Below are 16,915 nucleotides of genomic sequence, written 5' to 3' on the forward strand. Positions count from 1 at the left end.
ATAACGTCCTCCCTCTCCCACAGGTGGGACATTATACACAGGCGTGTTGAAAACCCCCTCCCCACTAAATGTCCACAAGATACACACACACACACACACACACGACAACGAGCCAGTTGAGGTATGAATTATACTTTATTAGACCTAAAGGCAGGGATTGTTTTCAACCACAGAGGCAGTGGTAGGCTATAGGTTACAAGGAATTAAAGTTTGAAACCAGGGGTGGAAAGAAACTGAATATATACTGATATTACTGTAACTCAGTAGTTTGTTCTTGTACTTATTTAAAGGTAGCCAATATTTAAGTATTTTAATGTAGTATTGTTGGTTTCTTATAATTAAATTTGGTTTGATGCTCTCATGATCCAATCAGGATTTTTGGTTAGAAATGAACTAAGATTTAAAGGTGCAGTGTGTAGAATTTAGTGGCATCTCGTGGAACGACAGAAACGGAATATAATGTTCATTAGTATGTTTTAATTAGTGTATAATCCCATGAAAATAAAAATTGTTGTGTTTTCGTTACCTTGGAATGAGCTGTTTATATCTACATAGCCCCCTTCCATGGAGCCCGCCATGTTTCTACAGTAGCCCAGAACAGACAAACCAAACACTGGCTGTAGAGAGGGCCTTTCGTAGTTTTTGGGAGTTTTGCGGCCACCTTAGGTTCTCCTACATGCTTGGAAGGGGAGGGGGAGGTGTATTCATTTGGTCACAATCTGCAACCTCACTGCTAAATGCCACTAAATCCTAGAACTGATCCTTTAACTTTTTAAAGAGGAAATGACACATTCTTCATCATACAAATGAAAAGTTGAATTCATAAGCAAAACAGCCTTAATTGGTCTGGTATGACCAGTAGCTTGTGGTGGCCAAAGTCAGCAAACAAATAGATGTTGCTGTATAATGGGACATTACTGAGTTTGCAGACATGATGACTGTTATCTAGCCTTTAAAAATGAAAATAATGATTGTATCTGTGTATAAGAGAAAATGAAAGTAACTGGAAGCTAATAACAAAACAGACTATTTTGGGCTATTTTCTCATTAGACCACTATTCAAAAGAAGATAAAAACAAAACAAAAAAAGTAAATAAAAGAAATGAGCAACAAAATTATCTCCATGACGAGTGAGCAAACTTAATTCTCTGACAGAGCCATGAGATGCGGCTAAAATCACTGGAAAAAACTAGTAAGTGGAGTTAAGATTTGTCACAAAATGATCACTTTGAAGACTTGAAACTGAACAGAACACATTAATACTGTAATCATCTGTACTCAAGAGCAGTTTAGGGCATTTTATGACATCCTGTGCTATTCCCTCTTTAGGCAACTTTTTGAGAAAGCTTTCCTATAAAGAAAAGGCATTCGTCACTTTGAAGAGCATCACTGAATTGGAGAGAAACTGCCAAAAGGGAGGGGTCGCATATTTATACTGAAACAGCTACAGTACTGCAGCTGGGCAGGATATTCTACTTCTCTTTCCACCCCTGATTGAAACTTATCTGGCTCACAACAATGAGTGACACATTAGACCCAAGTTCTACAACAGGTACTCTAAACTTTGAGAGCACATTTACTTCATCATTGATTGTAAACCATAGGCGGTACAGGCAGCATCTTGACACACTGGAGTTACAGCACCACACCAAATGAACAGAAATCACAAGTTGCCTACACATTAACTGCCGGCTGAGACGTCCCAAACCTCAGAACAAACGTTTGCCTGTGAGGAGCAACATGTTAAAACAAAAGCTTATGAAAATAAACATTGATATTTTCTTAGAGGTATGACATACAGTTTATAAATAGAATAGCATTTGGATTATTTCGATAAAGAATTACATTGATACATATATTTTATATATTTGCATAATGCTATTAAAATTGATTCAAAATGGATTTCACATGGGCCTTTGAGGACAACTGCGCTCGCTCGCACACACGCACACGCACACTCACTCACACACATACATACAACATCAGAAGTATGGCTGTAACATTATAACTCCAAAAACTACTGATACTTATAAACACGTCTTCAACCAGCGTGGAGGGACTGAACAGTGAGATCACCTGCTGGAGCTGCTGGATGGAATGAAAGTTTGCACGCTGTCGCTGGCCTTACATGGTGCTCGATGCACTGAAGCTGTTTTCATGATCACAGTTTGCTTACTAAACAAACATTTGAACTCCTAGCAAGTGGCATCACAATGATTCAAGGTTAAATACTGTCATTGCATCTTTAAAAAAAAAAAAAAAAAAAAAAAACATTTGAAATTTGAAAGGAAGATTAACCTGGTGTCACTGGTGTAGATTAAGATTCATCTATTCTGATCCTTGATGACGGGTGTCTTGCAGACTTTTGGTCCTCTTTGGCAGCTCAGCCATGCCAGACACCAGACCTCAAGAAGAACAGTTGATGACCTTAAGTGTCCACTAAAATACTATGGTAGAAAAGTACAATGTAGAAGGCTCAACTGCTTGTTGTTCTAATTGTTTTATATATATATAGACACACACACACAACATTGCACTTTTGGAAATTGTGTGGATTTAACTGTTATCTCCTTGTGAGGTAAAGAATGAGAACAGGTTTTCTCCTACATCTTTAAAAAGATGTTTACTCTGTATTACCATGGTACAAAAACAAGAAAATAAATAAAGCTTTTGATTGATCAGTAATTTTGCATTGTAATATTTTCCCACCTCAAGGAATGTATGTGAATATTTCTATGTATAATATAGGAAAACAAAAAAATGGTGGTAACACTGATTAAGTTGAAATTAGCAACATTATTTAAGGTTGTTTCAAGTTGTATTTTGGGTGTATCAGAAGTGTTTTTTTTGGGGGGGGGGGTTTAGTTAGTTGTTGTTTTCTTTGGTTGTCACAGTGACAAGTTGCTTGGCAGCTTTGGCAATGTCATAGGCGCACTGGATGACCTGCTGAGTGACCAGCTGGATGTCTGACGGGCAGGGGTTGTGCTCTGCGGCCTTCTGGCACTCCCCGTGCAGCCTGCTGGCGCTTGAAGTGAGCAGACACAGAGACCCTCGCACGGTCTCCGAGGACGGCCTCTGTGAGGGAAAGTAGAGATGATGGAGACTTGATAAGGGACTGAAATGGCAACGTCCATAAATAAAGTCTCATTGTGGTCAGCAGGCTCATGGGCACTCTGTGTGTGTGTGTGGGTAAACATAAAACTAAGTAATCCAATAAATAGTAAACATAAAACGAAGTAATGCAATGAACTGGGACAACCCATCTACACATGTCATGTTATATTCCCTTTGGCTGTTTACAAAACAAACAACAAATCCTTTAATTACTTGGGGGAAGGGACAACAAGCTGTTGGTGGGAGTCATCTTACCTTGGGAAACAGGGCGGCCATCTCCGACACAGCCATGCAGATCTTTTCTGAACAGGGCAGAAAGCTGTGGGAAACGGACAAAAGGCTGAATGAGTGATCCAGAGCCACCACAAAAATTCCTCGCCATGGACATCAAAAAATAGCAGCCTGAGGAAATATACTTGTCCTATTTTGTGTCATGAAGATGTTTTATCCAGCAAAGAATATCCATAAACTGCATCTGCAATGTTTGGCCCACTGCTTATCTACTGTATTTGATGGTGTTACTAACTATACTGAATGCATGGCAGCGGTGCAACCTTCCAGAAGAACTAAGATGTAGCACGAAAGGACAACTACATCGACATCATGACTTACACTCAACCTGAAAGCAATTTTATTTGACCCAAGAGACCAATATCCTCACAGCAGAAGCCAATAATCAAGCTGTGAAAGCCTGCATTAGACTAGTGATATCTTGGAACGTGCTGTTCAAAGTTTCATAGTATTTGTGCTCATTGAGGACCACCATGAGAGCTGAGACTATATGGGGGGTCTCTGTGGTTTGGTTAGGACCCATTTTCTAACCATCAGAACCCAGTGAAGCCAACAGACAGACCGAGGCAAAATGTCAGCTACAGCGTATCTCACAAAAAATTAAAAAGACAAATGGCAAATGGACTAAATTTGGATATCGCTGTGGATTTGGCTGATCATGGGGGAATATGTGATTGTGTGGGGTTTCCTGTCAGCTGCATTAGACACAGGGCCTACCCCCAGCAGACATACAGTCTCTAGGACACCGGGATAGAGGCCAGTTTACAAAGAGCTCTTAATCCTTGTTTCTGGGACCAGAGTACTGCTGGTTTCTATATCATGTGGTTAACTGCATTGGCCTTGCTACACCGGTGTAAATCAGTCACTGGTTAGCTGGCTAGAATGAAAGAAAGCCAGCAGTGTCTTAGGCCCTGAGGACAACTATTAGAAACCACTGACCTAGAAGCAGCCGAGACAGAGGATAAAGCACTTTTTCCCCTCTTCAGAAGGCCACACAGACAAATATAGATTCTTAGATTTCGCATAAAACTGCCTGATGCCTGACAGTGCAAACTGTGATTTACAGCGCATCAAATGATGAGAAATTACTTTTATTAATATCAAACAACTTTTAATATATTTGATGTTATATTTCACACATTTAATACCTTTCGTGTTTGGTCTCCTGGGCAGCTCTCAGAAGCTCCTGTATGTTCTTAGTGATCTGCTCCGTCTTACAGATGACATCCTCTGTGCACGGCAGGGTGGAATCTTCCTCACCCTCCTCCTCTGTCTCCACGGCTTCAGAGGCTGGAAGGGGGCTGCTAAAAATGCAAGAAGAAAAAAAACAACAACAACAAATTATCACTGATTACTGCAATATGCACTGAAATTCCTAAAAGACAGATTTTTTTTAAAATACTTTTCCAATTCATAAGAAGAGATTTATTCTGATTTGCAGTGCACTGAATGTGAATTAAACATAAACATCTTTATGAAAAAACATCCCAAAAAAGTATAATAGTACTTCCTTTAACTGTGAATGTGCTATAGTAAGTCTTCTCTTGTTGGAGAAAATAGAAAACTAGGTCAATCTATTTCATAGCTGCTAAACAAATAGGCAATTGGAGTAACTATATTCACCACTACATGTGCGTAAATGGAAAAAAACAACCAAAGGCTACTGGCTGTTGCTTACGTCAAACAGGTGCAAAGTCCTACTGCTGCAATATGTTTACTAAACCCTGCAAAGCTTCAAAGAGCTGGTCTATAGCAAAAATGTTTTTTTAATGTATTAATTCAAAGAACCAATCTGCTGGTTTTCTAAAGAAATTGTGGGTTTTTTGGTTTCATATCAGTGACGGAAACGTAGAAATGTTTCCAAATCTTCAAAGAGGAAACAGTCTCGGTTTTAAAATCTAAAATCTGTTTACAGTGAATTTCAAAGTAGGGTACAGAGTTAATACAAATAGATCTTACCCAGACTCCTCCAGCTCAGAGTGGTTGGGCGTTATATCATAGTCATTCTCCAGCATAGTGCTCTGTCCTTCCAGACTACAGCCCTATAGGGACATGAGTGGATTACCATCAATCAGATAATACAGTATACACTGTAGGATTAAAACAAATGTATTACCACAGCGACTGTAGGCACAAAGAAATCAGAATCATGCATTTCTGAAAAACAAAGCCAAGTTCACAGTATCAGACATTTGGTTTTAAAGGAGATGAAGAGGAAAAGGACAGGAAATATAAAACCATGTCGTGTCCAAGGCGTAACGCAGTGCGTATTAGTAGATGCAAAGAAATCCTGATGTAAACTGTGGGTGCTTTTAACAGTAGCCAAGACTAATAAGCACATTGTGACGAGCCATTTTATCTATCTTTCTATCTATCTTTGAATATTGGACCCTGCATTCTGATCATTCAAACTGCAGGATTTCATCATCTCTTCAGATGTTTACTTGAGTCAAAGCAGCTCTGGTTGAGGTTCTCTGTGGAGAAAAAGAACTAGGGTTGTTCAGATAACTGAACTGTAGCAGATGCACTGTGGTGCATGCAGGCAGGCAGGCGACACTGATAAAAAAAAAAAAAGCAGCTTAAAGACACAAATCAGGAGAGAGAAGACTGGTGGGTCGAGCAGGGGGACAGTTTTCACCGTCCCCTGGGGCTGCCTCTGAACCGAGGGGAACTTCAGTACTTAACCCTTCGAGATCTCTCATCCCACGACCAGGACAGGGAAGAGGGGAAGGTAGGGAGGGAGGAAGCAGCCGTCCCCAAAGGACCCCTCCCAATCTAGAAAGGGTTCAAACCAAGTTGAGCATACTCTATTGAGATGCAATGAATGAATGACTGAATGAATGAATGAATGAATGAATGAATGACAAACCAACACCAGCCCCAAAGCCAGGCATCATTATTTTGTCTTGTGAAGACTGAACTGAGCAGGAACACTGGTGCTTCTGTGCTTACGTTGGTCGGGAACGGTTGTAAAACGACTCCATCCTCTTGCCGGGCTGTCTCGCCTCGGTGGGGGTACTGCCTCGGAGAAGAACCCGTCTCGTACATGGACATGGCTCGGCCCCCGCGGGGTGGGTGTCGACCAAAGGGCCCCTGGAGGTGTTGTTGTCCGCTGGGGGTTTGCCATCGCAGTGTTGTGTTTTCAGTTTGCAGGGAGTTGAGCTGAGGAGAACAAAACATCTTTCAATTCAGCCGTAGCTGGGGGATGATCTCCTTACAAAAGCTTGGCCAAACATCAATAATGGAGTAGAATACGGCTAAGCCTCCAGTGAGCTCCTCTTCACCTTTGTGGTGTTTCTGGTTTCTCGTCTACGTTTTTCTCACAACAAATAGTTTGTTTCTTTGGCAGATAAAATGCTGACACTGTGTGTTGACAGTAACTCCTTCAGTACAATCCCTTGAGAAACTGCAGCATAAGTGGTTGCCCTTATTTACATAAGCTGCACTTAGAAACTGAAAAGAGCAATGAGAAATTTGAGTGTTTAGTGTTCTGTCTACAATTAGAGTCTCTACTATTATGTAAATTATCACATGAAGTCAACAAATTGGATAACAAATAAACTATAAAACCTACAGAGAGCGTCAAGAGTAAAGGGCATAGAGAGGTAAGTACTACCAGGCTAACACAAAGCATTGTTACCTACAGTTTGGTTCTTTGTCTCACTGTGTCTGACTGTGAAAATAAGCAATGAATTTTGAACTAAGAATGTTAGAGGCTTGTTAGATAAACTTATATGTTAAACTTATATGTTAGGAAATGTTTTGAGTCCATTTGTGTCTTAGAACTGAGGTTTGGGTGGGTGCACGAGGCGAGGGTAGAGGAAGGTTACGTTTGTCTGGAAAAAGCAGCATGGTTGGGGAGTAAATAAACCAGCAGGAGGAGGCAGTACATTGTGTTAACACTGACTCTCTGCCAAGAGAAGAAAGAAAGAAAGAAAGAAAGAAAGAAAGAAAGAAAGAAAGAAAGAAGCTGGACTGTGGAGAACTCTGAGGCATCGAAGAAAACCAGATGATATGCTGCCATCATCCAAAATGGGTGCATAGGTAGCTTAACCTTCTTGTCTTTTTTTATACACAGCATATTTTCTAAGCATAAAAATTTGGTCTATTCATAGCATGACACACCTGGCAATATAAGCAGGTGCTGTGTTGAGCAGGAGCAACTGAGGCAAAAAGAAGTCATAGGGGGTATGAGATGAAATAGCCCGAATAACTGGGCATCTAATGCTAATGCCAATTGTGAATTATGGCACAAAGGCTTTGTACTGTTAACAAAGTACCAATTTTCATAAAATCCCGTCAACCCCTTTTATTTGGGAACTATTTTCTACTGAAGAAATTGGTGAGAATACTGATAACTGTCCACACCAAGGTATGTGTAGTGTGCTGAATAACTGGGATATTGTTTCTAGAAACAGACGCTGCTATTCAGTTCTGGTAGAAATCTTAATAACAGAGGAGGATTTCCTCAAAACCTCAGCAAGTAAAACTATGTGCATTTCTAAATACCACTGGGGCCAAGTAGGAAAATCTACTTTTTTTTTTGAACTACTAAGAAATAAAGAATTGATTGATGTGATACATATGTCTGGAATAGAAAAAATAATCTATTGCCAGTACTTGCTACGAGCATTCTGGAGGTGATGGAGCCTTAAGTCCTCCTGGGTTATCATTTGTGGATTAGTATTTCTGATATCTGACTTGGACCTTTGTATGAACCCACATTCTCTTTTAGCACAAAGAACTGCAACATCCAATCTGTTTCACTGAATGGCATAGCAGGGGAAGTCTGGTGAATGTTAATTATTCGCACAGGAATTTCCCCATCCAGAAACACAGCAGCCATTTTCTCTAGTAGTGAAGAATTTCAGCCAGTACTGAATTATAATCTCCTATAGCACTTGACCCATTTATACGTCAAAACATGGTCTTCCCCCACAACTACAAATTCATGAACTGTATAATTTTAAATAGGGAGGAGGAGGCCATGCCTGACATATTCAAACAGGCATAACCTTAGCATAAATAACTAGCTTCCAAGAGTGAAATCAAATTAATAAATTTCTCTGGTGACATGAAGAATGACGAAGTATGGCACACACAGGCTAACTTTTTAATCCTGCCTGCATGTTAGAGTTATTCAGAGAGAAAGTCTCTAACACTGTTAAATGCACTTCACTCGTCTAGTACATTGCACTCACGGGGGAAGGAAGTGAAAAGAGGAGTGTTATCAATAACTGGCTTTTGCATTAATGTCACAAGGCATATTGTTTGTAATGCTAATGAGGATGTAAATACTATTAATACATTACAAAGGGACCCCTTATTATGGATCTTTAAATATTGATATGTACTACCATCTAATTAATTAATGTGACATAAATCAAATTATGAGTGTAATGCACAGCTCAGAGTACGGATGCCGAGTTTGAATGCATCCCTGCAAACAAAAAGAAACTTTGCTTATGGATGACATGTGAATTAACTGACCTTGCTCTGCATCATTCGCAGTTCTTCACTGAGGTGACAGTTGACTTTAAGAAGTTGCTGTATTTTGGCTTCTGATGCAGTGAGGGCGCTCTTCACCTCCATAAATTCTTGCACTGTGATTGGTCCGTCAGAGAGGTCAGACGACTCAGAGCTCTGCAGCAGAACAGGTTACATAGGATGAGATTCATTTGATCAGTTTAAAAAGTTAAAATACCAGAATCAGAATATTAGCAGGTTCGAAAAGACTTTCACCTTGGTCCTCCCATCATTGCAGCTGTCTCCACAGGTTGCCTCTTGTACTGGGTCTTCGTCTGATGCCACACTGTCGTAATCTGGCTGGTCATTGTCCTGGCTCTCGCTGTTATGGCAACTGTCTATTCCCTGAAGGATCAGCTCTACGTTCTCTGAAGGCAGACCATCAGATCAAAGGATTAGGGATCAAACAAGCCCCACTGGCTAGAGGCAGCGGTCTAAATCAAATAGCTAAGGACCACATTTCACTTGCAGAATACACCCCTAACAGTCTTCCTTGAGTATGCACAAGGAAGTAAACAGGCTGTAATGTGGTTTGCTATAACTTACAGAATGCAGGAGTTTTCATTATTAAAACCCTAAATCACAATCTGTGTTTTGCACTTTTTTGCACAAACATCAACACACATGGCCTACATTCTGATTGTGGCCTTTATAGCTGAGCCCGCATTTGAATGTAAAATTCAATGCTGACTTTCTGCATCTTATTTGCATCAACCAATTTTGATTTTATAGGCTAATCAGACATTCATTGCAATAGAAACATTAATAAAACCCAAAACAAAAGTAATTAGCAAGCAAATTCAAGGTCAAAACTACAAACTGAAACAAACTGTACCTCTGGGACTGTCGCAAGAGTTACCCCACTGCCGACGTTTAGCATCGGTTAGAATATCAATGACCAAGGTGGCAAATTCGTGAGCACTAAACCTTGCCAATTTTTGACGACCCTGAGGAAGCAAATATAACAAACATTACAACATGTCAGCACTGTTAAATCCGGTTTGCAGAATGAAGAAGTTAAAAGTTCAAACTTGTGTTAGCACTTGCCTGGTTTCTGGTAGATGAGTACTCAGGGTTGACAGGCAGAAAAGGCACAACTGTGGTGTCTGTCACAAGTGTACTGTGGTTCTGAGTAGCCAACCACACTGAAAAAAAAAAAAAAAAAAACACCACCACAAGATATCGCTGATAGTTCATCACACATCTTACAAAGCATGACAAATTAAATACTGTGTGTTTTTTACTTTTCATGGATATTTACCTGCATCTGTTTCTCTTCTGTCGACTTCATCATAAACATCCATGGCGAGTTCTTCAAACTGATGGTTACTTAGCTAAAACAAAATAAAGCAGAATTTGTGGTTTGCTTGTAAACAACTGAACAGGAAGTTAAATGAGAATCTATTTTGGATCTCACAGGAAAAAAAAATGAAGTGTAAAATGTCTTACAGACTGGAGCTTCTTCTTTGCAGCTTTTGCAAACTCTGACAAATCCAGACTGCTTTGGACGAAAGATTTAAATAATTTATTTTTATTCTAACAAAATTCCACACAAACAAGCAGACATCCGATAGCAAAAGTACAAATATACTTACTTATTTCTTTTCCATCAAAAGAACGCAGCATAAGAAAAAGATTGAGGAAGAAGATTGTACAGAACAAAAGTAACCCATATAGCATTGACTAGTAGCCCATAACCTGTAGGAGCTGATAATATCACTTTGTATTGTTATCTGTATGATGTGGTGCATAGCTATTACCTGTCTGCCATCTGCGGAATGATGAAGTGTTGCCCATTTCTGTGATCTACAACACAACAAAGACATAATAGAGTGATTAACATATATAAAAAAAACAACATTCATTCTCAAATTCCAGACAGCAGCTGTGCTTGTTGTGCCTACTTACCTGGTCTCCTACCACAAAGGTAAAATGTTAACCGGTCAGTGAGTTCATACTGGATCTCCACTAGCCGCTCTGCAAGCTCCTGATGCCCAGCTTGTCTGCACAGATTAGAAATAAAAGAGCATGTTTCAGATATACAGCCCCATACTAAGGTTAAAAAATGCCTCGGGTAGGATGCCTTTAAATTAATCAAACACTTGTGTCCATAAAATTCACAAAAACAATGTTTCTCATTTAGAGCACAACTCTGGTTGGGTAACTCAGTTTCTAAGTAATCTATAGAGCACACAAATAGAGCAGAAGGTCCGTGGGTCAAATCACAATCAGCTACCTTACCTTTTTTTTCTTAATCTTTTATTTTGTAGGTCTTCATTCCAGCTTTTGCTAAACTAGTCAAGCAGAGTCAACTAGCACACTGTGCTACATAATTTTTCCTTCCCCCCTACCTCGGTTAGTCATACTCTTATTGAATTAGTCAGACACTGAGATAATGCCACCGGGTCTGTGTCCAGTGTTCATTGTAGTGCAAGGAATGGAAAATATTTTAGCCACTTAAGCTGTTTTTTTTCTGATTTCTAACAAGGACATTTTTGTACCAAACCTTTATGTAGTTGTTTACTTTCTGTCACTTTTGTTTTAAGTGACAATGTACAATATTTTACACATCAATACGTATTATAGTGAACATATTGCACTCACACATCTGTTTGTTTTTATGTACAAGCTTAAATCTCTGAAGGATATGTATCATTTCCTGTGGTACAGCTGACAGTAAGATGCACTGTGTCTATTTATGTAATGCGTGCAGCCACACTACAGGGTGGTCATGGGTACCACACAATGAAAAAAGGAAAAAGCAGCACGCTAACAATGCAAAATTATAACAAAGATTCACCAGAAATCACAGGTGACAGAGGTGGCCAGTGAACTTTCCAAACCATGACTTTCAATACACTTCAATGCTTCAAAACAATATTTTCCATATTTCGGTTTCTCTAAAATTATAAATGGTGTTAATTAACATTATGCAGTGTTGGTACAGGGCTCTCACTGCAAAAACCTAAAGAATCCAATCAAAAAACTCAGTGGTGCAAATAAACAGATTAACAAGCGTTAAATTAAAAACATAGGCCATGTTTTACCTTGCATAATCGATGGGGGTCTTCCCACTGGAGTCCAGAGCCCCGGGATCAGCTCCATAAACTGCCAACAGTTCTGCTTGTAACATTTGTCCCGCTTTTGCTGCTATGTGCAATGGAGTGTTTCCTTTCTCCTGTGGTGCCAAAAAACACAAGACATTGATTATGCATTAGTATTATGTCGACTTACCACCTAACATCATTTGTTTTTTGCTTATTCCACCTACTGGATGGAAGAAGTTGGCCTGTGCTCCCAAAGATAAGAGTCTGAGGCAGGTCTCCATGTTCCCCGTCCGAACACTGGAATGCAGTTGCTGTATGGAGAACCAGGAGTAGTTTGTTTTAATTTGATTGTTAAGTGCATAAACACAGTGCTGGTTTCATTAAGTACACCTGTCCAGTACTGAGAGACAACACCTTCAGTTGCTGCTGGAAATGTTTCTATGAAGACTTTGTCCATTCTGACTGAATGGCTCTACTGTGTTAACATCTGGTTGCTTTGTTCCTTGTGACATGATGTATTATCATGCTGCAAATATTCTTTAAATAAAAGATTAGATTATCGCAATTAAGGGATACACCAACTTAATATTTTTTGAAAAGGTGCACAGATAATATACATTTAAGGGTGTATTAAAGATAAACATTCCTGCATGAAACAAAAAATAGATTTTTATACCTTCCTTGCATTCACCTACACACACTTTTCTCTTTATAAATCACAATCCCAGCTTGTGGTTCAACTATTTCTAAGGAATAATATAGAATTCAGAGCACAAATCCAAGAGGAGTGTGAAATAGAGGCAGCGGAGGTCAGATGGGTTATACTATTTGATAGTCTAGTCCTAGCGTGACCAGTATGAGAAAATATGAGTGGCAGAATCCTGCAGCAGCTGCAGTGAATAATGAATCTATAAACAGGCCAAAGCCATTTCTGAAATTTACATGAAATGGTAAAAGATATTAAAGTTACAAACCAAACAGCCAGTGGGTGCAACCTCTGCCGTACAAAAGACAAACATTTGGCTTTCTTTCACCACACTGCTTTTGGTTTCACAGCCTCCGAAAAGCTTATTCACATGAGACAAGGTTGTCCTACATCTCACAAAAGTGAGCAAATGAAGAGGAATTAACTCAGAAAACAAAAATAGAGCAATTTCTCACCTTGCTGAGGTCTTTTGCGGTTACACTGTCATCCTCCCGACAAGGCATCCGATGAACATACGCGAGCATCTGGTATTTGGCCTTGATGAACTCTGTCTTGTTGGGACTGGAAACAACAAAACATTCTCATAACTAAAACCTGGACCGTCATCTAACAGTGAAGAATTTATGTTAGCTAAATGCTTGTCAGGTGCTTCTTGTTGCATAATTTGTTTTGTCAAGAAAACCCAGACACCAATGATATTTCCAAGTAACTACTATGCCACATAGTCAATTGTATGTATGTATGTGTGAAAAATATACAAAATTCAAGTCATTGCTTAACTATGGACGTCCATATGTCTAATACTGAAATCAGACATAGTGTCCGCAAATTTGGATGTATTTGACACATGGAACTATCTTACAGGAAATCAATATATACTAAAATCCTGAGTTCCTCTAAATGTTCTTGATCCTCTGGGAAACTTGTATTTGGGAGCCAGGATCATATTTGGTGCATTGCCTACTCTTTGTCTGTTGTCTGCTGTTGTCCTGTTGCTCCGAGCGTGAGGGACGGACTCAGCACGGCTGTGTTTATACATGGCTGACTGTTTATCTTTACTCCACCAGCCAGACACCAGACCGACACAGTGTTTATACCTGGCAGCGCATGTGAGTGACTACATCACATCACATCTCTCTGCCCCATAGATTGTTTTTTTGTTATATGTTCTAATCTCAGAGTTGTTGACAGTATCTCTGTCCATGTATGTCTGGTATTGATTCAAAGTTATTCTCCCATTACTTACTACTAATTATTATATACATTATGTTTATATAGCCTAATGATTGAGAATACTGGATGCATATTTTCCAATATGTTTAATCTCCTGTTTGTTCAATGCCAGCTTGACTCGCTGAGTTACAGCACAGACTGCTTGTTGTTCACAATAAAGGAAAGGCCACATAAATCCTTTAAAATTAACTTGCTTGCATTATCATACAATTAATCAACTAAATTGTCCAATCAATGCCTTATGGAAAACATGAATAGGATATTGCATACTGCATTTATTTTGATTTTGATGTGTATTTCTTCAAATGCATATCAACTAATCAAGCCACCTAAATTCTCAAAGTTACTTGCGACTGACTAGTCATGAATCATGTTCATGAAACAGACATGAATCATGCTCACTGACCGCAACTATGAAAATAAATGTTGCCAAAAGAGCTTTATATGAAAGTCAAACAAGCATATCAAGATCAGCACTGAGACAAATCAAATTTATTCAGGTAAGAAGTGCATGTAAAACATACACACACACACAAATACTTACTGAACTCTGTCCTGCGGGTTGGCCTTGCGCTTCCCACTCACTGAAGAGGAAGGGTCCAAAAGGCTGTGCTCCCATATGGAATTGGCTCCATTGCCATACAGTGTCTGGACCATCTAAAACATGAAAACACAGAATAGTTCACCTGAAGAAAACCCATTTAGCTTCTATAAAAAGATAGTCACTTAAAAGTTTCTGATGGTGCAACCACACTTATGATAAATACATTCTGTCCATGTACATCTGGATGTCTGGTGTGTTTGGGGGGTTGTGTCCCTGTCCCCTCACCTGTAACTGGGAGGGTGGCCATTGTGAATGAGTCAGATGACGGACTTGGGAGCTGTGTCGTCCAAGACCTCGATGGATGCTACAGCACTCATCGCAGACCAACACACCTCTGTTAACAGAGGCCCAGCGAGGCTCTATAATAAAACATGCAACGTTGGTTAACCTATCAGTGCAACGACAGATGGATGATACGGTTAATACCGCTATATCTGAAGCAGTTGTGGTCGTCTATTCATGCCAAAAAGAAGATATCCGTAAATGACAGCAACACTGGGCTAGTTGCTTCCTAACGTCTTCGACACATCCGAAATAACAATCACAAATGCAGCCTGGCGTTTGCGCTGTTGTGCTACAACACTACTTGTTAACGGTAAATGTATCTTAGCAACCTAACGTTACGTTAGATTAACTGCTTAAAACCATCACTAATTAAAGGCATTTCAAACCAAGAGTTTGGGGTGTCAGACAAGTTAATATCACCACACAAACAAAACACAGACAAATATTTCGACAAGGAGAAAATATAAAACCATTATAACTAGCCATCTAGCTAATAATTAATTGCTTTAGGTATTTGAGGTAACGTTAACTAGGTAGTAGTTAGGGCTAGCTGGTTTACGTTAGCTAACAGCTAAAGCTAGCTTGTTTGACATCATACCCGGAGCACTGCAATCAGCGCAGACCTCTCTGCTTCGTACTCGCTTTGACATCCCTTAATAGAAATCCTCAAGAGTCCAGGAAAGACAAATAATTTAAAAAGAAAATATACGTTTCAACACAGTTAGACCAAAATAAGACAGGATAGTCCACCAGATAGTATTGAACGACGGCAGGCAAAGGCAACTAAGCCCGTCTGCCCTCCCTACTGTTGAACAAAGCAGTGTCCCATCCCAACACTCACACTGCCTCCTCGGTGCCTCCTTGTTCGCTTCCTTCATCGTTTCCTTGATTTCTCGACTTTCTTCGACGTCTTCTCTATGCAGATACACAGTATTTCGACCAGCTATCATGGGCCGATGTGGTAATATGTATGTGGATATAGTTTGTGTCTGGTTTTGGGCATAAAATCAAATAAATCATGAGGCTCATTTTTCTCACATTTCATATCCTACTGCAGTGGTTCTCAAACTTTTTCACATCAAAGACCCCTAAAGTGACACAAAGTAGACCACGGACCCCCATTTGATAAGATTTTTGCTTTTAGATGTTTTATTACAAAAAGTATATGAAAACCATGACCAAAGTAGTCATACATTCTGTCACTGTGTTATTAATGAATGGAATTATAGTGAAAATAAATTATTCCCCTTTTTGCTGGGAAACCCCTGGAACCCCCTCAACGACTCCTGGGGAACCCCATACCCCACTTTGAAATCCCCTGTCCTACTGTACCCACATACGCTCGTGAGGTGCTTTACTTGAATATTTCCATATATATGCTTACACCTCTACTCCGCCATATTTCAGAACGTACAATTGTAGTTTTTACTCCATTATATTCATATGACAATGAAGAACTTTCAGACTGAGATTTTGCATACAGTAAAATCTTCTTATAAAATATGAGCCACTATCAAAGATACATGAAAACCCTAATGAATGAATTAATCAATTAATGTCACATTGGCCAGCTACAACATTATAGATGAATGCATCATTAACACTCTGACACTGGCCATTCTGCATGGTGGTACTTTGACGCAGGATTTTACTTGTAATTGAGTATTTTTATGCTATTGTACCATATACTTTTACTTAAAGGATTTCTACAGCCACCGCTCTCCACACACCTGTGCCAAAAATACATTCAATTCATAAACTATAAGTTAATTTCTTGCCATTGTATTCAATCCTGTTCATTTCAAATCCCCAGTTCACCATGTTTGTATCTCTCTTAGCCTACTTAACAAGAATTTCATCGCCTGTCTTCCTCCTTTCTGGTTTGCCTATCACTGTCATACTGTACCGCTGCATGTATAACATACTGTATGTCCTCCTAGATTTCACTGTTTTTCCTAGAGCTCATTGCAACATACTGTATACTGCTATAGTATCTCCAATCACAAGATTGCTACGTGTCCAGCAATCATTGAGAAATATTAGTTTGAATCAGAGATTTTTCTCCCAGCTCTTTATCTCTGGACCAGCCTTGCTGTTGTTAGAGAGGCA

The 16,915-nt window shown here is 39.5% G+C and overlaps 1 protein-coding gene across 5 annotated transcripts; it reads right to left on the reverse strand.

The window, feature by feature from the left end:
- Positions 1 to 116: 116 nt before the first annotated feature.
- On the reverse strand, positions 117 to 15,637 carry git2b (G protein-coupled receptor kinase interacting ArfGAP 2b). 5 transcript variants are annotated; one of them, XM_067575164.1, is made up of 20 exons: positions 15,405 to 15,637; positions 14,747 to 14,880; positions 14,462 to 14,574; positions 13,140 to 13,245; positions 12,203 to 12,289; positions 11,979 to 12,109; positions 10,840 to 10,934; positions 10,692 to 10,737; positions 10,381 to 10,429; positions 10,193 to 10,265; positions 9,979 to 10,076; positions 9,767 to 9,878; positions 9,148 to 9,299; positions 8,896 to 9,048; positions 6,358 to 6,567; positions 6,091 to 6,180; positions 5,365 to 5,447; positions 4,554 to 4,709; positions 3,370 to 3,433; positions 117 to 3,075 (listed from the first exon to the last, which is right to left on the reverse strand). In XM_067575164.1, the coding sequence occupies exons 1-20, from the start codon at positions 15,454 to 15,456 to the stop codon at positions 2,866 to 2,868; spliced, it is 2,214 nt and encodes a 737-aa protein (XP_067431265.1). In that variant the 5' UTR covers positions 15,457 to 15,637; the 3' UTR covers positions 117 to 2,865. The 5 variants fall into 5 exon arrangements, with proteins under 5 accessions (XP_067431265.1, XP_067431266.1, XP_067431263.1 ...); XM_067575165.1 differs by having other exon boundaries at positions 4,554 to 4,706; positions 10,381 to 10,432; XM_067575162.1 differs by having other exon boundaries at positions 10,381 to 10,432; positions 15,405 to 15,636.
- Positions 15,638 to 16,915: the final 1,278 nt, after the last annotated feature.

Source organism: Thunnus thynnus, chromosome 19, assembly GCF_963924715.1.
Source record: "Thunnus thynnus chromosome 19, fThuThy2.1, whole genome shotgun sequence".
Classification (NCBI taxonomy): domain Eukaryota; kingdom Metazoa; phylum Chordata; class Actinopteri; order Scombriformes; family Scombridae; genus Thunnus; species Thunnus thynnus.

Excerpts from the sequence above, each read along its gene's own strand:
- git2b (XM_067575162.1), bottom strand. The coding sequence starts at position 15,456 with ATGTCAAAGCGAGTACGAAGCAGAGAGGTCTGCGCTGATTGCAGTGCT. Across the intron at positions 10,266-10,380 it reads CAAAGAAGAAGCTCCAGTCT|CTAAGTAACCATCAGTTTGA; the intron begins GTAAGACATTTT and ends ATTTTGTTTTAG. Across the intron at positions 3,076-3,369 it reads TGGCCGCCCTGTTTCCCAAG|AGGCCGTCCTCGGAGACCGT; the intron begins GTAAGATGACTC and ends TTTCCCTCACAG.